Here is a 24,352-nt window from a genome sequence, read left to right on the forward strand (position 1 = left end):
TGACAGCAGCCAGTAACAATAGGTGCAAGAGGCGGACAATGCGATCAGCTTGTATAGATATTGTAACAATGCAAATGAGGGCCAGGGGCAGAGCGCCTGATTGTGTACAGAGCCTGTGCTGCTGCCATCCCCAGTGCTGGTGAGGAGCTGCTGCCAGCTGTGGAGGAGAGAGGAGCTGCTGCCAGCTGTGGAGGAGCCGGGCCCAGGGCTGCCAGCTGTGGAGGAGCCGGGCCCAGGGCTGCCAGTGCTGCAGGGGATGTGAAGCCTCCGAGCATCGCCCAGGACAGCAGGTGAGGACGGGGCCGCTGTGCAGAGGTGACAGTGTGCAGAGGTGACAGTGTGCAGAGGTGACAGTGTGCAGAGGTGACAGTGTGCACCATATCCCTGCACCAGCACTGTGCACATCTGCTGATCTGTGATGGTGTCAGGATTCTCTGCTGCTGCTTATGTGCTTCTATCACCTGCTGTATCATCCATCACAACAGATTCCATTTGTTTGCAGACTTTTGTCTATTTCTACACGATAGATCTGTATTATACGGCGCTGATGCTTTCGTTGTGTGATACATTCGGAGACGTACAGCGCTGTGCACACTGGTGCCGGCTGCGGCTTCTCCTCGGGAACAAGTTTTTAGTGAATGAATAATGTCAGGAGATGTCAGCAGCCTCTCTGCTTCCCACATCACCATCGACAAAATATTGTTGTATCTTCTTATAGCGATTATTTTTCAGATCTCTAACGTCCCTCTATAAATATAGATATAAACACATAGAAATACACAGGATCATTACAGACGGAAATGAACAAATCAGATTCCAAATGTTTTGTAGAGAAGCTTTTGCCATATGAAGGTTGGAAATAATATAATTCTGTGCGTCTTCAAATCTGATCTACAGGACTCAGTTATTGGTTAATTATTAGTAAAATATCCTACTGTCTATCTGTATCTCTATCAATTATATATATATATATATATATATATATATATATATATATATATATATTATATTATCTTATCTATCATCTATATATCTAGCAATTATGTATCTTGTGTCTATTATCTATCTTTCTATCTATTATCTATTATCTATCCATTATCTATCTATTATCTACCTATTATTTATCTATTATCTATCTATTATAAATATATCTATTATCTATCTATTATCTACCTGTTATATATCTACCTATTCTCTATCTATATTATCTATATAATTATTACATTATCTATATTTTTAATTTTATTTATTTTTACCATATTATATTTTAATGAAAATTGCTTACATTTTGTTTGCTTTTTTTTTTTTTTTAAAGAATCTTAGTAAAAATGTAAAAGAATTTAAATGGAAACAGCTGTAGCAAAGTAAATACAGTATAATGGATATTTAAACCATTTATGATACAGATTGATTATATATGGAGACAGATAAATATGAAATAGTTATGAGATAGAGGGATAGATAATATATAGATGAATAGATAGATAGAAGATAGATAGATAATAGGTAGATGATAGATAATAAATAGATAGATGAATAGATAGATAGACGGATGGACAGGTATGAGAGCTTCCTGTGGGGGATGTCGCAGCAGTGTGCACAGGGCCTGATGTCGCAGCCTCTCCGGCACCTGCTGCGTCTGTCGCTCCCGTGCAGGAGATTTTCAGCTTTGCATGTTTAAGCCACTTTATTTTGTGCAGGACATTCCCCCCAGTAGTGTGCAGGACCCCCAGCCCCGGCATTGGGGGGAGCGGACCCTCACACACGTGCCCAGGAGCTCGGGGCTGTCGCAGATGAAGCAGAGGAACAAAAGGATTTTCCGGGCGGACTGCGCCTGTAATGTCGGGATAGCGCCGGGTGTTATTGCAGGGAGAAATAATAGCGTTATCTGCACATCTCCAGCCCCCCTGATAATGGTCCTGTCACCATCATCATCATCATCATCATCTTATCTAGAGGAGCAGGAGCTCTGCGGGGGGAACACTGGTGAAGTGCGGACAGTGTACACGGACCGGGCTGAGCCTGGAATGTGCTCATTAGTCCTTGTATGCAGCAAATATTCATCTCCAGCTAAATAATGATGTGTGAACAAGGCGCTGTGTGATGTCAGCTGTCCATGAACAGTCGCAAATATAATCCCAGTATCATCCAACTGGAAATTGTTCTTCGTTTAAAAGCAGCCAAAATGATCAATCAGATCTATCTATTATCTATCTATCTATCTATCTATCTATCTATCTATCTATCTATCTATCTATCTATCTATCTATCTATTATCTCTATCTATCTATCTATCTATCTATCTATCTATTATCTCTATCTATCTATTATCTATCATCTATCTATCTATTATCTATCATTTATCTGTTATCTATCATCTATCTATCTATTATCTATCTATATCTATTATTTATCTATCTATCTATTGTACATCTATCTATTATCTCTCTATCTATATCTATTATTTATACATCTATCTGTCTATCTATCATCTATCTATTATCTATTATCTATGTCTCTATTATTTATCTATTATCTATATATCTATTATACATCTATCTATTATCTATCTATTATTCTATTATCTACCCACTTAACCTCACATCTTTCTCCTTATCTCCCTTTCTGACTATTATATTTATCACATATCTACTTATTTAATCCTAAATGTATCTAATTGAAGCAATATTCATCTTTTATTTGCATTTATCTCTTATCTATTTATTTAGATGTTATACCTTCCTAATATCAATCTTTCATGTTTATTCATCTAGAATCCATCTACCGATTTCATGTATATCTACAACTAATTTGTATCTGTTTACCCGGCTGTTATATTAATTCATCAGATATCCACCAATATATATTCCTATATTCCATATCTATAAAACTACCATGTTTAATCATCTCGAATTACCTATCCATTATATATATATATATATATATATATATATACATATATATATATATATATATATATATATATATATATATATATATATATATATATAATTATTATTATTATTTATGGTGTAAGGTGTATGTGCAGGATGGATACATATTTGCATCCACACTATCAGCAGTTATATAGGGCACCAAAATGGGTTCATAATACATTTTTCCACAGTGCCCCCCCATTTGCATCAGCAGGAGTGACCCAAAGGCAGCAGTAACTGTGCGGTGAGTGTGTGCCCTGCAGTGAGTGTCCCTTGCAGTGAGTGTGTGCCCTGCAGAGAGCGTGCAGTGAGTGTGCCCTTCAGTGAGTGTGTGCCCTGCAGTGACGTCACTGCTATGTGCCTGTGTAGAGGGAGCAGCTCCTCTCCTGCACACAGCCGCTATTATGCTCCTATGGAGGCTCCTTCCTACTAAACCCCGCAGACCCTCGCTGTAGGTTTTCCAGGCAGGTAAGACCCTCTGCCCCCCCCCCCCCACACACACACACACACACACCACCACCACCACCTTCATCACCATCTGTGCACAGACTTGACACAGGGTTTGCTGGTGCTTGTTGTGCAGCTCCTGGTGCTGCTGGAGGATGTGATGATACCTGGCGTCCTCCATGCCTGTCATTGTCGCTGTAAACCAATTAGGGGCACAGATGAGAGGAGAGAAGAATGGAGGCGAAGAGAAGAAAGGACAGTGGGCACGACCCCCGAGTGCCGGGAACAAGCACTCCAATCCTCCAAACCGAGACACACACATATATATACATACACCAAATACACACACACTCACACATGTGCTGTATACACACACACACCAAATACACACACACATATATACACACACACACACACACACACACACACACGCACAAACCAAATACCCACACACATATATATATACACACACCAAATACACACACACCTATGCTGTATACACACACACACACACACACGCCAGGTGACCTGCGGAAACAACTGCTGAACTACTACGAGTTGCAGTTATCATCCTCATCCTCAGGATCATCTTCATTATTTACTATCATCTCTCCCATTCTGTGACCTTTATCTTGGGTGTGATTTCTTCACTTGTAATATAGGATCGAATATTATGTAGTAGATGAATATTATATCTTGTATCGAAATAAATAGCAAAGTATAAAAATGAGATAATAAATAACAAGATGATATAATTGTGGAGAATAATCCTGAGATGCTCCAGCACTTGTGTATGAGAAGAGCGGAGTGTGCGTGTATATGTATATGTATATATATATATATATATATATATATATATATATATATATATATATATATATATATATATATATGTGTGTGTGTGTGTGTGTGTGTATATATATATCGACACACACATATACATATATATAGAAAAACACATACAGACATTATGTACACAGACACATATGCATATACAGATATTATATATATACACACACACACACATATACATACAGACATTATATACACACACATATATACAGTATATAGACATTATATACACACACATATATACAGTATATAGACATTATATACACACACATATATACAGTATATAGACATTATATACACACACATATATACAGTATATAGACATTATATACACACACATATATACAGTATATAGACACACACACTTGTATCGTTTATCTGGAGAGATGGGCGCAGTAGATTCTCTGCTATTTGCCCCATGTCCCTTCTCGCCTTCCCTCCTCGCAGTCTGATCTGTTTCCTTGGGGGGCTGCACATAATTGGGCAGGAGACCTGTGTAAGCAGCCGTGTGAATGAGGCCGGCCGGGCTAAGCCGCTGCAGACGGTCGTGTGCGAGATATTTCACGTCCCGTTGAGTGGATTAATGAATGAAGCTCCGGAGAGGAGCAGGCGGCGGTGCCCGGTCAGCTGCAGCCCCCTCCCGACCTCCAGAGAGGATAATGTTCCCGGAGAGCCGGCGGAGAGAGGGTTAACAATCCGGGGAGCGAGGAGCTTTCATTCCAATCTACCATGTAATCAGAGAGTCCCTTCTCCGGGCGGCAGTGACAGCTCCCCGCACCGTTCCCCGCACAGCTCCCTGCTCCCCGCACCGCTCCCCGCACAGCTCCCCGCACCGCTCCCTGCTCCCCGCACCGCTCCCTGCTCCCCGCACCGCTCCCTGCTCCCTGCACCGCTCCCCGCACAGTTCCCTGCTCCCTGCACCGCTCCCTGCACAGCTCCCTGCTCCCCGCACAGCTCCCTGCTCCCCACACAGCTCCCTGCTCCCCGCACAGCTCCCTGCTCCCCGCACCGCTTCCCGCACTGCTCCCGTCTCCCCGCACAGCTCCCCGCACCGCTCCCCGCACTGCTCCCGTCTCTCCGCACTGCTCCCCGCACTGCTCCCGTCTCCCCGCACTGCTCCCTGCTCCCCGCACTGCTCCCATCTCCCCGCACCGCTCCCTGCTCCCCGCACCGCTCCCTGCTCCCCGCACCGCTCCCTGCTCCCCGCACTGCTCGGCGGCTCTGGTGACTTCATTGCGGCCACTGACACTGTTCACACACAGAACTCTCCTCCTCATCAGTAATGTCCCTGCACTGCCGGGGCCACCATATAACAAGCACAATGTCGCGACATCTGGGATCGCATACGATTATATCGTCCTCTCACCGCAGTCAGGATCTGGCGTAAAACTTATCTGTATTATTTGTTGTCCTCGATTTCTATCTAATAACCCGCAGAAATAAATCACAGGAGAAAAGTATCATTCACACATTTATTGGGCATTTTGTGAAAATATTTATTGAAAGAATCAACAGTTAAGATTCAGAATGTTACAATGTATCTACACAGTAATAATGGGGCGCAAAGTAGGCGACGAGGTGCCTTATACAGAGGCTTCTCTGCACCTTATACTGAGGCTTCTCTGCACCTTATACTGAGGCTTCTCTGCACCTTATACTGAGGCATCTCTGGGCCTTATAGTGAGGCATCTCTGCACCCTACACCGAGTGGTCCCTGCGCCTTACACCGAGGCTAGTCTGCGCTTTATATCAAGGCTTCTCTGAGCCTTTTCTGCTCCTTTTGAGCCTTTTCCTGCCATTATTGTACAGATTGTGTCTGTATCAATTGGCAATAAAGTGACAGCGCCGAATAAGAGACGGATGTGTGATCCAGGGTGTGCGCAGGTGTGAACAGTCCCCTAATCCTGCACATAGGACCCCAGCAGAAGCCCCTCAGCCCCGCGCTATAAACACAAGTGATGGAAGTTACTCACCTACAGGGGTCTCATCTCCAGAGGAGTCCGCAATCCACCGATAATGAGGGGGCTGCAGCCGCCGGATCCAGTGCGGGTCCCCAGGTTCCCGGGCAGGGGGTTGTCTCAGTGCGGGGTCCCAGGTTCCCGGGCAGGGGGTGGTCTCAGTGCGGGGCCCCAGGTTCCCGGGCAGGGGGTGGTCTCGGTGCGGGGCCCCAGGTTCCCAGGCAGGGGGTGGTCTCAGTGCGGGTCCCCAGGTTCCCAGGCAGGGGGTGGTCTCAGTGCGGGCCCCCAGGTTCCCGGGCAGGGGGTGGTCTCAGTGCGGGGCCCCAGGTTCCCGGGCAGGGGGTGGTCTCAGTGCGGGGCCCCAGGTTCCCGGGCAGGGGGTGGTCTCGGTGCGGGGCCCCAGGTTCCCAGGCAGGGGGTGGTCTCAGTGCGGGTCCCCAGGTTCCCAGGCAGGGGGTGGTCTCAGTGCGGGCCCCCAGGTTCCCGGGCAGGGGGTGGTCTCAGTGCGGGGCCCCAGGTTCCCGGGCAGGGGGTGGTCTCAGTGCGGGGCCCCAGGTTCCCGGGCAGGGGGTGGTCTCAGTGCGGGGCCCCAGGTTCCCAGGCAGGGGGTGGTCTCAGTGCGGGCCCCCAGGTTCCCGGGCAGGGGGTGGTCTCAGTGCGGGGCCCCAGGTTCCCGGGCAGGGGGTGGTCTCAGTGCGGGGGCCCCAGGTTCCCGGGCAGGGGGTGGTCTCAGTGCGGGGTTCCCGGGCAGGGGGTGGTCTCAGTGCGGGGTCCCCAGGTTCCCGGGCAGGGGGTGGTCTCAGTGCGGGGCCCCAGGTTCCCGGGCAGGGGGTGGTCTCAGTGCGGGGCCCCAGGTTCCCGGGCAGGGGGTGGTCTCAGTGCGGGGCCCCAGGTTCCCGGGCAGGGGGTGGTCTCAGTGCGGGGTCCCCAGGTTCCCGGGCAGGGGGTGGTCTCAGTGCGGGGTCCCCAGGTTCCCGGGCAGGGGGTGGTTTCAGTGCGGGGCCCCAGGTTCCCGGGCAGGGGATGGTCTCAGTGCGGGGTCCCCAGATTCCCGGGTAGGGGGTGGTCTCAGTGCGGGGTCCCCAGGTTCCCGGGCAGGGGGTGGTCTCAGTGCGGGGTCCCCAGGTTCCCGGGCAGGGGGTGGTCTCAGTGCGGGGTCCCCAGGTTCCCGGGCAGGGGGTGGTCTCAGTGCGGGGCCCCAGGTTCCCGGGCAGGGGGTGGTCACTCTCAGTGCGGGGCCCCAGGTTCCCGGGCAGGGGGTGGTCTCAGTGCGGGGCCCCAGGTTCCCGGGCAGGGGATGGTCTCAGTGCGGGGCCCCAGGTTCCCGGGCAGGGGGTGGTCTCAGTGCGGGGCCCCAGGTTCCCGGGCAGGGGATGGTCTCAGTGCGGGGTCCCCAGGTTCCCGGAGCGCGGTGTCCGGGGGTCCCTGTTCTCCTCCTTCTGCTCCTGAACACAGCTCCTCTGTCTGCGGCTGCATTTCCTCCTGACTCTATGGGGAGTTAACCTCTGCAGCGCCGGCCGGTCCTCCCAGAATATGACTGGTGGTAATACTGGGACATCACACCATTATAACTGGTTTCTGCCCTTTCTTGGATACTTTCTATCTGTTGCTACAATGTGTGGACGGAAAGGTTTATGGGAAGAGCGGACAGGAGCCCTGGAGAAAAACTGTATAATAGTGCAAAATCCTGGGGTCAGGAGGGGGCTGGGGGCTCGGCCTCCACTCTGCACTACTACGGACAACTATAACGCTCATCATCATCATCATCATCATCGATACTATTCGTTTCCCACTTGTAGCCACAGGCTGATTGGAATTTTATTAAACTGTGGGACACAACCCTCCATTTCCTTGCAGATTTGGTGACGTCAGGGAGCAGGCGTCTGGATGGCTGCATTGGCGAACGAGAGACACAGCATCAAAAGCCAAAGCCAGCCCCCTATTACCTAATTACTAACTTTCGGCCCTTTAAATCCCCCCCCCCCCCCAACAAAAAAAGCTCATGTGCAAAACACACACAAACCAAACAAAGGGTCCAATCCTGGCTCAGTGACTCAGTGAGTAAGTGCCCCTGTCTCCATAACGCCCTGCGGTCATCATCACCCCAAAATAAAAGCCACTATTAGCATTAACCCGTTTGCGGCGTGTTTGGCAGAAAAAGAAAAAAAAACAAACAGCCAGACTAGTCCGGTTTACTGGGTGAATGAACTTGTTTTGTTTTAATTAGTTGTTGTGTTTGTGGTGGGAGGAACAGAAGACCCCAGAGCTGCGATCTGCATATTCTAGGGCGGCTTTGTGCAGACTTTAATCTGGTGACTGTATTGTTTATTTTACTATTTATGTGTTAATCTTCTACCTGTCACAGTTACTGGCAGCCCCATCACCTGCACCCCACCATGTGCCCACTGAGCCAGCCCCCACTATGGCACATCCCCCAATATCAGGTGTGGGTGCAGACAGACCCCAGTCTACAACTCTGGGGACAGGCAGCGATCTGTGGGCAACAAGGAGACAAAATCTCAATTAACAAGTAAATTATGTGTTAAGAGATGTAATGTCTCACACTGACTATTACTATTATCTATCATCTGTCCATCACTATTTCAACTTATCAAACTATCCACTTACTAATATCTATTTAAATATATATTTGTTATTATATTATTTTTATTTATATACAAAAGTATAATTTAACATTATATATAGTAACTGGAGAAGGTAACATTGCCAGTAGGTGTGTGTGTGTCATTCAAAGTTAATTAAATAAATAATATTAAGATGTGACAAAGGTATGTAGTGTGTACTACATGTGTAGGTGTGTAGATACATAGATAATAGATAGATAAAAGATAGATAATAGATAAATGTATCAATCATCTTCTTATAGTCAGTTTTATCTATCTATCTGTCTATCTATCTGTTATCTATTATCTATTATCTATCTTTCATCTATCATCTATCTATTATCTATCTATCTATTATCTATCTATTATCTATCTTCTATCTATTATCTATCTATCTATCTATCTATCTATCTATCTATTATCTATCTATTATCTATCTATCTATTATCTATCTATTATCTATCATCTATCTATTATCTATCATCTATCTATCTATTATCTATCTATGATCTATCGATCTATCTTTATCTATCTATCTATTATCTATCATCTATCTATTATCTATCTTCTATCTATTATCTATTATCTATCTTCTATTATCTAATCTATCTATCTATCTATCTATCTATCTATCTATCATCTATCTATTATCTATCTATCTATTATCTATCTATTATCTATCATCTATCTATTATCTATCTTCTATCTATTATCTAATCTATCTATCTATCTATCTATCTATCTATTATCTATCTGTCTATTATCTATCTATCATCTATTATCTATCTGTCTATCTACTATCTATCTATCTATCTATCTATCTATCTATCTATCTATCTATCTATCTATCTATCTATCTATCTATCTATCTATTCTATCTATCCTCTATGTGATGTGTAGCTAGCCTCAGCCCTGATGATGACTGATGAGTTTCCATGCCGCCATATATTGCACATGTCCAGTATGCAGAGTATGTAAATGGTGCAGCAGACCACCCCTCCCATTAGTGCGGCCACTAATGACCCCCCCATGTCCCCAGTAATCAGACCCCCCCCCCTCTCTGGGGTCTTTAGATGTTTGGAGTGAATTAGGGAATGTGGCTTTTCAGGGGAGTGACCAATAGGAGCGGCGGGCTGAGCGGCTGCGCGCTGTGATTGGCTGGCAGGGGGTTATTAGCTGTGAGAGGCTGCGAGCCGCTGTTTAGTGAGGGGAGTCCAGCTGGCGCCAGGGCTGAGAGCGGAGGCTGCGGACGGGACCGGGGAGGCCGGGAGCGGACAGGCTGCCCTCACACTGACGCCGCCCCGCCGCTCTGCCCGATCGCTGCGCACTTTCTGCTGTAAGTAACTTTTCTGAAACTTCTTCTTCCCGTGCTGAGCTGATAACAGAGCGCTGCGGAGAGGGCCGTGATACAATGTATCCTCCGTGACATTCTGTGCTTCCACTTCTTGCACTATTGCTGATACAATGTATCCATGTGTGCTGTCCCCGTTCCTGGTGCTTTGCTGCCGCCGCCGGGGGCTGGGCGCTCGGTGACACTGGCTGAGTGTAATGTCCTCTGCTCTCCACAGGTGCTCCCGGTTCTTCTGAGGAACCCGAGGATTTCCCCTTCAGTCACCAGTGTACAGGACCCGAGCTGCACTGGGGAGCGATGATGGAAGTGGCCACCGAGCAGCCCCGCTGGATGGCCCACCATGCCGTGCTGAACGGGCAGCACCCCGAGAGCCACCACCCGGGACTGGCGCACAACTACATGGAGCCCACCCAGCTGCTGCCCCCCGATGAGGTCGATGTCTTCTTCAACCATCTGGACTCCCAGGGAAATCCCTATTATGCCAACTCTGCGCATGCCCGGGCCCGGGTGTCCTACAGCCAGGCGCACGGTATGTGGGAACCGCACGGTGTGAATGTGCTCCTGTCCTGGGGACCGCACGGTGTGAATGTGCTCCTGTCCTGGGACCGCACGGTGTGAATGTGCTCCTGTCCTGGGGACCACGCGATCTGTCAGACTTCCTCCTCCAGTGGCTGCCATCTTCGGTAACCCTTTATTTGCCACTGACCACACAAGAGCCCACTTCAGTTTATTGGACCCCAACAAACTTGCTAAAATTAATATTATTTGCATCATTTGTATTTTAATATTTTAGTTTTTATCATTAGTTTATTTCAGAATTTATTATACAATTCTATTTTAGTATTATTTTTTATTTAAGTATACTTATTTATCAATTTGCACAAACACATGGATACCCCCCCAAAAAAATAAACATCAAGGGAGGGGATATGTGAGATTGGGGGAGTCTTATTTATTGTGCTGGATGTGAGCCTCATCCGGGGAAGATTTAGGCCGAACTCTATCTGAAGATTCCAGGTCTGTTGACAGCTTCTAATATCTATAGAGTCCCGACAACTTCTGCCGAATTTTTCACTTTATTTTTTCATAGTTTGAGCTCTTGTTTTATGTACTATTTGTTTGCTGCGGAGCGTTATTTGCATGATATATGGTATATTGGGGAGGCTGGATACGGTCTGGGTGGTATATTGGGGGGCTGTGATGCTGGATGGTATATTGGGGGGCTGTGATGCTGGATGGTATATTGGGGGGCTGTGATGCTGGATGGTATATTGGGGGGCTGTGATGCTGGATGGTATATTGGGGGGCTGTGATGCTGGATGGGGTCTGGGTGGTATATTGGGGGGCTGTGATGCTGGGTGGTATATTGGGGGGCTGTGATGCTGGGTGGTATATTGGGGGGCTGTGATGCTGGGTGGTATATTGGGGGCTGCAGGTTGGATATGTTGCAGTCAGGGATTATTGTGGCTAATTGCCGGTCTCTTCTGCTCGCAGCTCGCCTGACCGGCAGCCAGATGTGCCGGCCACACATCCTGCACAGCCCGGCACTGCCCTGGCTGGACGGCGGCAAGTCTCCCCTGGCCGCTGCCCATCACCACAACCCCTGGACTGTCAATCCCTTTGCCAAGACCCCCCTGCACCATGCGGCCACGGGGGGCTCCCTATATCCTGGCGGGGGCTCCTCGGGGGCCGCCTCCGCCTCACATTCCAGCCCGCACCTGTTCGGTTTCCCCCCGACCCCTCCCAAGGATGTATCCCCGGATCCGGGCAGTGCGGCCTCCCCGGCCTCCAGGATAGAGGACAAGGACAGTATCAAGTACCAGATGTCCCTGTCTGAGGGGATGAAGATGGAGGGAGGAAGCCCCCTGAGGAGCAGCCTGGGGAACATGGGCGCCCAGTCCTCCACCCACCACCCCATCCCCACCTACCCCTCCTATGTGCCGGCAGCTCATGACTACAGCAGCGGCCTCTTCCATCCCGGCAGCTTATTGGGAGGCCCGGCCTCCAGCTTCACCCCGAAACAGAGGAGCAAAAGCAGATCGTGTTCAGGTGAGACCCCAAAACTGCCTAGAGCTTCTCACTGTATCAACTTTGGAAAATGTGAACACATGAATGACCAATAATCCCCAGTGATTCCCTATAGATCCTATATACAAGATGAACGATTTCCTCTATGCATTAAAAAAGAAAATCACTCACTTGTCCAGCTCTGAAAATATTGAATGGAGAGGATGAAAATAGAATAAAAATCTTGTCCTTTATTAGCGCAAGATAAAAACAAGCTGACGCGTTTCAGGCAATAGCGCAGTTTTGCCTGAAACGCGTCAGCTTGTTTTAAGGATGCGCTAATAAAGGACAATAATTTTATTCTATTTTCATCTCCATTCAATATCTTCATGAGCTAGACAAGTGAGTGATTTGCATTTTCACCTGGGAGGTGATCGTGCTCTGCACATGTCTACTGAGAATTGGAATCTAATGTCTTGTTGGGTGAGCGGTGAAATCCTAGTATTTGCGAATTAAAAAAACGAATAAAAAATGTTTCAGAGGCGCAAATAAAACTTTCCAAAAAGTCAGATAATTCCCTTCCATAGGGAACAGCTGTTAACCTTGTAAATGGTGCAGAAAATATATAAATGATGATGTATAAAATATATCCCTACTGGGAAAATGTCTGGCAGCTCCGGAACACAGGCTGGATACATTTGTAGAACATGGCAGGGATAAATCGCTATCAATAGGTGGGCGACAGACCCTTCAGGGGGAACTGGCCACACTACAAACAGGGGGAAGCTTGGTGGGCGACCCTGGCTCCAGGAGAGGGGTAATGGAGAAAATATGACTTTACTATCACTCTATCTAGGTCATGAATATACATGACTTCCCAATGTCTGCACAAAAGGAATGTTTCACCAATGCAGAATTATTATTTTTTTTAAATCTAGAATTAACGTGAAAGAGAAATAAAAACAAAATGGATAATTTTATATAGATTCGGGCTGTGCAATATTCCAAATTATCTATGGAATAGAAAAGTATAAAACAGGAAATGTTATATACCGAAAAAGCAATTATTTTAAGATACGTTTTTAACAATTTTAGTAAATCTCCGATAATTATGTAAAATGCAGGAAATGTTGAATTAATCCATCCCGAATATAAAGTACAGAGATTTATATTATAGGACATAAGTAGCTGATGACGATCGTCACTGCTTGTTAATTACAGGAGCAATTTCCATCAGAATAAATAGAATGAATAGAGCTGTGTGCAGATGCAGCGTCTTTTTATTATATAATTGTTATACTATTAGTAGGTCACTTCTGTAGCTTCAGCTACAAGATTATATTTTTCCCACGGATAGCATTTTTTTGTGTTTAGCTGTCAGTTAGTAGCTGCACTAAATTTGCATCCAAATGTTAAAAAAAGGTCAGAAAAATATATAAATTGGAAATCTAAAACCTAAGGGACGACTCCTGCTTCCTGCTCACTGAAGACCGGGAGGAAACCTCTTCCCTTGATTTTTTTTTTTTTTTAGAAACCTTTATGCCTTGTGTTAGAGGCTTTTTTATATATTGTCATGTAAAAAATGTTGCTAACTATTATGGTCTTTATATGGAAAAAAAAAAATATTAGTTTATCGACTTCTACCTTTTTTTTTTTTTTTTGTCCTGTATAAAATTATTTATTTTTTTGCATAGAACGGATGAGATATAATTAAATCTCATTACCTTGTAATATATCTTGTTGTTCATTATACAGATTATATAATAGAATTATCGTATGTTATGTTAATGATAGAATTATCAGTATGTTATGTTTATTAATTATAGAATTATCGTATGTTTTATTATGGAATTATCGTTGTTTACAAATAAGAAACCAGAAGATAAATATTGTTACTTCCGACTACGTTTATTAGCAGTTGTCGGGTTTCTCCCGATTGCTTTTTCTATACTGCATTATATATATTTGTTTCTGCATTTCTGGGGGTGCAATAAGGTGTTATATAACGAATCATTGATGTGCAAACTTTACTGCTTTTTTTTCTGATTTGTGTCTGGAGATCAGTGCAAAAATATTGTGAATTTGTTTTTAAAGAAAGAAATCCGGTTTCTTCGTGTTTCCATTTAGAAGGGAGAGAGTGTGTGAACTGTGGAGCCACGGCCACGCCGCTGTGGAGGAGGGACGGCACCGGCCACTATCTGTGCAACGCCTGCGGCCTCTACCACAAAATGAATGGTCAGAATAGACCACTCATAAAACCCAAGAGGAGACTGGTAGGTGACTGTGGTCGGAGCGCTGCTTGGGAGGAGGGAGTGTGACCTAGGCCAGCTAATGTCAGGACTACAACTCTCATCACATAGGAAGCTGGGAGTGCTGAGTCACAGGTTGCAGTTCACACTGATAGATTATATATTTCTTGTGCGATTTCTGGGCTTGGTCATATATCCTCCTATATTGCTATGTTAGATATATGGATACTAATTTACACTTGGAGATCTATTTATTGTCTTCTGAGTTTTTTTTAAAATTTTCTTTTACAATGTCTAGGTTGCATTTTTTTGGCTTAATTCACACCTATGTGAAAAAAAAATACTTGTCATTATTTTGCATCAGTGCATCTGCGTTTTTCACCGATTGGATAAAGAAACGAATAAAGTTGTTTTTTTTTTTTTTTTTTTTTAATTTGAAACTGATAGAGTAAGCAAACGGATGACTGACGGATCAGTGTTCCATAGACTTCAATGTTAAACTCATTTCAACTGGATCCATTTTTTAATGGCCAGCACTGATGTGTTAGAACGGATCCAGCAGCAATCCATTAACAAAATTGTGCAAGCACAACTTTTTTTGTCCATCTAAAAACTATACTGGATCTGTTTTTTTTTTTTTGTTTTTTTTTTGTAACATTGAAGTCTGGAAAACCGAGCCATCTGTTTTTCTCCTATTTGAAAAGAATCCACTTTTGGCAGAAAAATAAATATTTAGCATCTACTACTGGACATGTGAACTTCAGAGTAATCTCCATTCAAAGTGATCCACTAAGCAAAAAACGGATCCTTTTCACATGGTAGAAACCGATGGCTAACTGATCCTTTTTCCATAAATGTTTAAACTGGATATTTATTATAATAAATAATAATAATAATAATTATTATTATTATTATTATTTATAGATCACCAACATATCCCGCAGCGCTTTACAAATAATAAATTAACTGGATCAGGTTTTTTTTTTTGGGGGGGGTGGACAAAAGTTGTGCATAACTTTCTTGCCCATGGATTCCTGCTGGATCCCTTCTGTGGACATAGCATTAATTACATCATTCCAATACTTTGCAATGTTAAATATTTACAGAAAAGGATGCAAAACACAGATGACACCTGCACATTTTTTTTTTTTTTGCTGTTTAAATCCAGACATGTGAATGACGTCTTAGTAAGGATGTGATCAGTGTGTGGTCAGAAGGCTCCGCAGGGGAACCTGTGACATCACATTTCTTCCTGCCAGGTTTCCTATAACATTGAACTTGGGGAAGGGGTGACTTATTTTTGGTTACAGGGTTAAATTACAACCCCCACCCAGGGGTGTATATATCATTTCTGGATGATCAAGCTCTCTGCCTGACTTCGGAGCAGGCACTGCTGCCACCAGTCCTGACAGCTGCAGGCAGTCACAATCATGGAATATTGATCCTGTTACACTAGTGTCATTGACTGGGGCTAAAGTTCCAGGATGACGTTACAGCTAGTTTAGGACTTGATTTGTGCAAACGTTAAATATTTTGTGCAGCACGGTCTGTTTAAAAGTACTGTCAAATTCTATTTGTCGGATCTTTTCTGATGCTTTTGAACAATTTTTGTACTGTTTCTTGTTCAATTAAACCTTAAAAAAAAAAAAAAAAAAAACTTGTGCAGAACTTTCTGCACCATTTCTTGGCAGGAAAACGTTGCATAAAATAGGTGTTTTTGGTGCAGATTTTTCCATTAATCTGTTCCCATGAGCTTTTCGATGTTGCAGATTTTCTGCACCATTTATGAAGCCATTAAATAAAATGACACTTGCATTTTTTTTGAAAAGTGTAAAAATCTCCCCCAAGACTCATGGTGTGCACACATTAGGTGTGAAGTCTGCATTTCTTGGGAGGAAAAACACTGCTTAAAAAAGCGCTTTTTTTTTTGTTTTTTGGTGCAGAAATTCTCATTAGTGTGCATATGTTCAGTATTTGGTGCAGAAATTCTCATTAGTGTTCATATGTTCAGTATTTGGTGCAGAAATTTTTCTCGTTGCATAAAATAGGTGCGTTATTTTTTTTTACGTGTTTTTTGGTGCAGATTTTCCCCATCCTGCTGATTTTTAAATCTGCAAGTCAAAAATATGCAATGTGTGCATGAGACTTCAGGATTCTCATTCTCTTTGCTGACATCAGGAAACCCTTTAGGTTTTGTAACACATGTGCAGAAAAAAAGTGACCAATCTGCAAGGTGTGCACAGGTCCTTGTAGTTCCCCAGGAGCCTGAGAACAATGCAGGGTGATCGGGCTGCTCCCTTCGTGCTCTGCCCGACCAGTCCCCTTATCAGCCCCATAAATCAGGGGAACACCCTGGCTGTGCTGGGCATGGAGTCTCTGGTCTTGTGTAGTCTGGAGCACAGTGACTTTTCTTCCCCCTCTCTCTCTCCAGGACAATCCCTACATTTTCTAAGCTATTCATTTTCTTTCTTTTTCCATGGAGTCACCTCTCCACTTTGTGCCTTTGTTGTTCAGGGCTCTGTGAGCTCATGCTGGAAGCTTCCTATCCGGATATCTGCATTGTGCTGATAAGGAAACCTCCACTCTCTGTTTCCGGACATAAAATAAAAAGTTTAGAGAGTTTTACCCTGTAGGCGAGGCCGTCCCGGCTGTTTTGAAATGTCCAATACTTTACAAATAATGCCTCTGAGGTTAATAATAATAAATGTATGTGTTTTCTTGGAAAGACTTAGAGGGAAGGTAGAACACCCCCCTCCCAAAAAAATAAAAAAATAATCAAAATATTAACTCCTGAAGCGCCAGTGAAGACTTCGCTCTGACCTCTAAGTCATCCTGTTACTCAGATGGGGAATTCCTTTGAGTCACCTAAAACATTAGCTCTTCTCTGCCTAATTGACTTTCAAGCTTAGAATAGTCAAATCCCCAGTGGCAGCATTGTTAAGAAGCTTGAAAAACAAATTATTCGGGGTATTAATAAAATGTGGCAAATTACAAATTCATCAGCTGATTGAACATATTTCATTTTTTTATTTTTTTTGACGTTTAGATAGTATGTATGTATGTTCCATGTTTTTCCTGGATAGAATCTGCCCATTAGCTACATTCTCATGAGTATTTGTGTGTTTGATGTTGCAGATTTTCAGCGCCCATTATGTGGAATACGTTACTTGCATTTTTTTCAAAAAAATATGCGGTGTAAACACAATGAAAATGTAGCTTTATAGACTGTGACTGTTCACACATCTGTTTTTCTCTATTTAGACCTCATTTATTTGTCTAATTTTTCACATATGCAAAAAACATTGAGTTTCGTCAGTGGTTGATCAATGTCAGTTTTTACCATCACTGATTTTCTGCTATAAAAAAAATTACAAAATGTCTCCAATCTATTGGAGTGTTATTTACGCACAGTACACGGGCTGCACACTGACGCCGTCCCTGTTCTGACCGTAATTTTCTTGGATCCATAGACTTCTGCGGGTAATGCTGATCTGATCAAAAATGGACATGTCGCCTTGATGCTTTTCTGGACACATGATCTGCGAAAAGGTGTTAATATCGCCATAGACTTTATTTTTAAGCGTCATTGATTCCATGTTTCTGGACATTAAAAAAAAATATATATATATTCAAGAACAAACTAATGACAGAAGGGTACAGAGGGGAGAGGGCTGTGCCCTTGCGGGCTTAGTCTACAGGATAATGGGGAAAGACAGTAGGTCAAGGGGATATGGTGGCGAGGTGGCAGCTCTGGTGGTTGCTCTGGGGGTGGCGAGGTGGCAGCTCTGGGGGTGGTTCTGGGGGTGGTGTCGTGGCAGCTCTGGTTGCGATGTGGCAGCTCTGGTGGGCACTCTGGGGCTGGCAAGGTGGCAGCTATAGTGGTTGCTCTGGGGGTGGCGAGGTGGCAGCTCTGGACGCTCTGGGGGTGGTGAGGTGGCAGCTATAGTGGTCACTCCTGGAGTAGTGATGTGGCAGTTCTGGTGGTCGCTCCGGGGGTGGTGAGGTGGCAGCTATGGTGGTTGCTCCGGAGTGGCGAGGTGGCAGCACTGGTTGCTTCGGGGTTGGTGAGGTGGCACCTCTGGTGGTTGCTCCGGGGGTGGTGAGGTGGCACCTCTGGTGGTTACTCTGAGGGTGGCTAGGTGACAGCTCTGGGGGTGGTGAGGTGGCACCTCTGGTGGTTGCTCCAGGGGTGGTGAGGTGGCAGCTCTGGTGGTTGCTCCGGGGGTGGCAGCTCTGGTGGTCGCTCCGTTGGTGGCAAGGTGGCAGCTCCGGTGGTCACTCTGGGGGTGGCGAGGTGGCAGCTCTGGTGGGTGCTCTGGGGGTGGCGAGGTGGCAGCTATAGTGGTCGCTCTGGGAGTGGCGAGGTGGCAGCTCTGGTGGTCGCTCCTGGAGTAGTGAGGTGGCAGTTCTGGTGGTCGCTCCAGGGGTGTGGCGAGGAGGTGGTGAGGTGGCAGCAGTGTCAGTGTAGTCTTTAAGCTTTTTTGAAGAGATACATTTGGAACTTTTAGATGGAACATGAAAATGTATCAGATGATCGGACGTGTTGGGGCACAGAATTCCAGAGAATGGGGGACACTTGGGAGAAATCTTGGAGATAATTGGGTGAAGATCGAATCAATGTGGAGGAGGAGGTCTTGGGAGGATCGGAGGCTATGTGAGGGAAGATATCGGCAGATTAGCTCGGCGATATATGGAGGAGACAGGTTATGGATGGAACTGTAGGTCATTGTTAGTAGATTGAATTGGATACGTTGGGGAATTGGTGGCCAGTGAAGGGATTTGGGGAAGGACTAGCGGAGAGGTGGCTGTCGGGATTTATTGGGTATGTATATATTTTACCAGTGAGCATCATGGACAGAACAAGTGATTAGCGACATCTGAGGCCTAATTGGGTAAGAATTCTTTTTCATACTGATAGTAAAGATCGACACACTGACCAAACACTGAAAATCTGATCAATCACAATGATGGAATGGTGTTTTTTTTTTTTTTTTTTTAACATTCATGGAGGAAAAAAGATCTGAGGTCTCAAGTGTTACCAAGTTTAGTAATTTTTCTGCTTTTTCAGTAAATCTTCAGAAATCATCAATGTATTGCTTTATCGGCCTGTAGACTATGTAACATGATAAAGGTTGCCTGCTTCTGGTGGCACATACTGACCGGTATTGATCTCTCCCTTAAGTCAGCAGCTCGGAGAGCGGGGACCTGTTGTGCAAACTGTCAAACGACGACCACGACCTTATGGCGACGCAATGCAAATGGAGACCCGGTGTGTAACGCCTGCGGACTGTACTACAAATTACACAATGTAAGTCGCCCCCGGTGATGAGGCTTTCGCTGTGGCAGAGCTTGGCTTCCTTGGAATTCAATGAGATTGGTTTCTGTTAGGTGCTCCCCGGGGTAATGCACCATTCATCCCGCAGCATAGCAATGCCACATCCAATGTGACCTAACAATGCAACAGCTTGGCTACTGCAGCCCCGTAAAACCAAAAGGGAGACGGCGAGACAATGGCCGCACAATCCTCCCCTTCTCTTTCAATTTGTTGAATTAATTTGGATGATGTTGGTTTAACCATTCGGCTACTGAATGATGTCTACTTGTCCCGAAACCCTCAGATCAGTAACAAGGGGGCAAAAATTGCAATAAAGACTCCAAAAATGATAACTTTTTTTACATATTTTCTTAATCTGTAACTTTTGTGCAATAGAACCAGTCACTTTGCCCAGTACATCGGCGCTATATAAACGACGGGCAGTGTCAGAAACCCGTCGAGTTTTTTTTAGATAATCTGTTTTTTAACTTGATGAATATGAAATAATAAAGTTTGAAGATTTTCCTACAATTTGATGTTCCATTTTCTACCAACCCAATGTCGTCAGTAGCTAAATTGGGCACCGGTGACATTGCCGACTTGTTCTCCAGCCATGACGCGCCGCTGCCATTGAGTAAGGGCTACTTTTTTATTTTTATTTTGGTTAGATTACATTTTTTAAATAAAAACCATCTGTGTCCCTCTTGATAGAAGGGATGGCTTACTACTTAAGGAAATAGCATTAACCTGGCACATCTCTTCTGCCGGAGCGCAGAAGTCTTGTACATGGTTTAGATTAGACCCCGAGTCTGATGTTTCTTGTATTTTGTTACAGGTGAATCGGCCCCTGACCATGAAAAAGGAAGGAATTCAGACCAGGAATCGGAAAATGTCCAACAAGTCCAAGAAAAACAAGAAAGGCCCGGACTGTTTTGAGGAACTTTCCAAGTGTATGCAGGAGAAAACGTCCCCTTTCAGCGCCGCGGCCCTGGCCAGCCACATGGCTCCGATGGGGCACTTGCCTCCGTTCAGCCACTCCGGCCACATTTTGCAGACACCGACACCAATCCACCCTTCCTCCAGTTTGTCCTTTGGGCACCCACACCCATCCAGCATGGTAACAGCAATGGGATAAATATAATTCCTACAGAGACTGTACGCGCACGTGGGCATTGCCTTGGGTTGGCGCCCGGAGACCTCCGAGAAGACAATGTAGAGTTGGCCTGCACCTCGTCTAGGCGTTCACATTGGACTTGAACAGGACTCCATGGTGGGACCAGATAAGCACTTTCCTCCTCCCTCCCTCCGGACTGGAAATAGGAATAATCTGTTTTTTTCCACTTACTGACCAACCAACCAACCCGCGGTGAAGGTAATAAGATGGACATCGTGAGATCTTATCTTCTTACTTTTCTCCTTGTTTCTAAATTACTGTGAATATTGTAAATACATTAACGTCTCTTGTGGGTGGAAAAAAAAAGAAACCCGGTGGTAGTTGATGCTGGATTTATACTACAGACTTGTTTCAAAAAAAATAAATAATGGACACCTTTTTATATAGAGAAAACAAAAATTAAAAAAAATAAATAAAAATGAAAGGCTTAATTTTAAAAAAATGAAACAAATATTTATTTTTTGCTCCTGGAAATTTTTTTTTTTTTCTCAATCCGTCTTTGCCCTGGGAATCATCTGGTTTGAGCTTTTATTTGACTGTTTCACTGCCTGGTTGCTCCTTCTTGGACATCTTTGACCTGAACTTAACCCTTCTGGTGCTGGAAGAGGTTTTTCGGGACTAAACAACCGTGAAGGCAAACAAACATTGAAAAATTGTTTTATGTGGTCCTCTGTAAGTGATTTCACCTGGTCCTAGATTTCTTGAACTTTTTTCTTACTTTATTTTTTTATTTTTAAGGCTCATTGGCTTCGCTCCCCGACATTCCTTGTTTGCACGTGCCAGATTTTCTTGAAATTCAGATATGTTTTCAATGTAACGGAGAAATATTTGGATCTCTATTTTATCATTTCAGGATGGCTTTTTTTAATGTTCGACCCTTAATTGTTCAAGAGGTGAAGTCTCATCGCCCTAAAATTGATTTTTATATAAAGCCAATTTAGGACACGTAAACAAAAAATGCAAAAAAGATTTTCTGTGTCCTCCCATTTCTCTTTTAGCAGAAAATTTGATCATCTTGTAATTTTAATATAATAATGTGAAAATGTAACATGCTTGCCCCATCTTAAAAAAAAGTCTAAATGTTAATGATTTAATATCACATTAATATGTATATATTATTAATCTGAGGGCATAGCTGGTGGAGGATAAAATACAGAAAACAAATCCATCGATGGAAAAGTATCGAAATTAATTCTCCTGTTAAACATTTACACAATGTACAACAATTTTTTTTTTTTTTTTGGGGGGGGCTTATTAATTTAGGGCCAACTTGTATGAGTGCGGGCATAGATGCACATATTAAAGACGTTGATAAAAAAAGATAAAAACTTGGGATTGCACCTGAAGGTCCTCTTTAAAAAAAAATTTCTTTAAACTCTTGGATGCCAGGAAACACTTCCAGTTGCACGAGGGTTAATGCTCATGGTACAAGCTGTACATTATTTTGTACCTTTTTTTATTTTTTGGTGGTTGGGGAGGGAAATTATATCACTGATACAAGAAATATAAAAGTGCAATATCTTGCCAGCCTGCAGTTCGTTCTGGGGGCCCGGAATAAATTATTTTGTATCGGTAGCCGCATAAAAATGATACAGTATTTTTTTGTTTTTATTTTTTACCTTGTTTTGTTTAGTGACCTTAAGTTATTGTTGATTCTGTAAACCATGTTTATAATATTGTCTGTAAAAAAGTGTATGCTATCCTCCTATTCAATGAAGGTGAATATTATGAATAATAATAAAAAAAACTTTTGTGGAATTTTGGATTTTCTTTTATTTACACATTTATTGATATCTAAAAAGATCCCTTAGTTTGGTAAAATCTGAATATTAAATAAAAAAAAATCATATTATATAATCCAGAGTGATTGATAAATATAATAGAAATATTTAACTTTTTTTGGATATTTTTATGATGATTCCGAAATGGATAGTTTATTAATTTTTCTATAAATGCAAAACCTGCTAGAAATTGAAAGACGTCCTTCACACTTTTTTTTAAGTATTAGTTTTTTTTTATTTTGTAACTTTTTCATGTGCTTTTTGTCATTTTGAAGTCTTAAGTTATGTTCCCACAATGAAGTTTTTTTTCTTCTAAATATGCAATATAAGACTCACCAAAAACTATTTTTTACTTAATGCAGAAAATCTGCAACATCAAACATTAACTGAAAGCTTTGTGAGCATAGCCCCTTATGTAGACACTTGGGCTAGATTCACATGATCAGTTTTTGGTGAATTTTTGATGTGGATTTTCTGCACCCATTAAATAAAATAAATTACTTGCATTTTTTTTTTCCGAAAATAGTGTAAAAAAAAATTCCTCAAACTGCAGGAATGTAGCCTTAATGTTAAAAAAATTAATCCTATAAATGCAATAGAATTTACTGACCACGAAACTGACAAATTAAAAAAAAACCTTGGAAAAAAAATGATCTGGACAAAATTGTCCTGAAAGGTGTGAAAACGATGAATGGAATCCAGACTAAGGCCGGGGTCACACTTGTGTGCAATGCGTGAAACTTGTGCGATTCTCTCATTAATATCCAGCACTGCCGCCGGCACTCTGGACTGGAGAGTGGTTACATGTATTTCTATGCAGCTGGTCCGGAGCGGTCCTGAGTGCTGGCGGCAGTGCCGGATATTGATGCGGGAGTTTCTCACATTGCACTCACAAGTGTGACCCCGACCCTAACCTTCTGGTTCGGACAATGATCAATTGCTGATTCTGAATTGAGGATTGGGGTTGGATCACAATGCACAAGTGGCATTATACTGCAGATCAGTGCTACATCTGTTTTTTTTTTTGTTGTAAATTATTAATGTCCAAAAAAATAATTCAAAATTCACAAATCGGGATAATCCGCTCTATAAAATCAAATAACTCCACCTATTAACATATTGTTACTATGGTGCAGTTTATGCAGTAAATAGATCTTGGTATGATGTATCCATTTTGTGTTTGGCTGTTTGTTCTTGGATTCATCTTTATATCTTGTTTATGCCACGTTCACACACTCAGTATTTGGTCAGTATTTTACATCAGTATTTGTAAGCCAAAATCAGGAGCGAATTAGAGGAAAAGTGTAATAGAAACATATGCCCCACTTCTGCATTTATCACCCACTCCTGGTTTTGGCTTCCATATACTGATGTAAAATCCTGACCAAAAGCGGAATGTGTGAACGTGGCCTTAAAGCTACAACTTTGGATGGAGAAAGTACATGGAGCCTGGGGTAGGAGGGTATAGAACATTGCCAGGTTGTGTACAAATACTGATTGACTCTTCAAAATAGTAAAGAAGCCAAAAGACTTAATGTGACGATCAACGAGTAATTGTAAGATGATGATTTACAAGTTTATTTACAATTCTGTGACAATCAGAACAATTAACCAAAGTTCTAAAAATGTGTATCGGGTTTTGTCCATGTTCACGTTTAA

The 24,352-nt window shown here is 43.6% G+C and overlaps 1 protein-coding gene across 4 annotated transcripts; it reads left to right on the forward strand.

The window, feature by feature from the left end:
• The first annotated feature begins 56 nt into the window (after positions 1-56).
• Positions 57-22,670, forward strand: GATA2 (GATA binding protein 2). 4 transcript variants are annotated; one of them, XM_077276553.1, is made up of 6 exons: positions 57-290; positions 10,386-10,697; positions 11,663-12,217; positions 14,270-14,448; positions 19,607-19,732; positions 20,574-22,670. In XM_077276553.1, exons 2-6 carry the CDS (start codon positions 10,466-10,468, stop codon positions 20,871-20,873), a joined length of 1,392 nt encoding a protein of 463 aa, XP_077132668.1. In that variant the 5' UTR covers positions 57-290; positions 10,386-10,465; the 3' UTR covers positions 20,874-22,670. The 4 variants fall into 4 exon arrangements, with proteins under 4 accessions (XP_077132668.1, XP_077132667.1, XP_077132669.1 ...); XM_077276552.1 differs by lacking the exon at positions 57-290 and adding an exon at positions 10,002-10,153; XM_077276554.1 differs by lacking the exon at positions 57-290 and adding an exon at positions 10,002-10,153 and having other exon boundaries at positions 14,303-14,448.
• The last annotated feature ends 1,682 nt before the right edge of the window (positions 22,671-24,352 follow it).

The sequence above is a fragment of the Ranitomeya variabilis genome, chromosome 8, assembly GCF_051348905.1.
Source record: "Ranitomeya variabilis isolate aRanVar5 chromosome 8, aRanVar5.hap1, whole genome shotgun sequence".
Taxonomy (NCBI): domain Eukaryota; kingdom Metazoa; phylum Chordata; class Amphibia; order Anura; family Dendrobatidae; genus Ranitomeya; species Ranitomeya variabilis.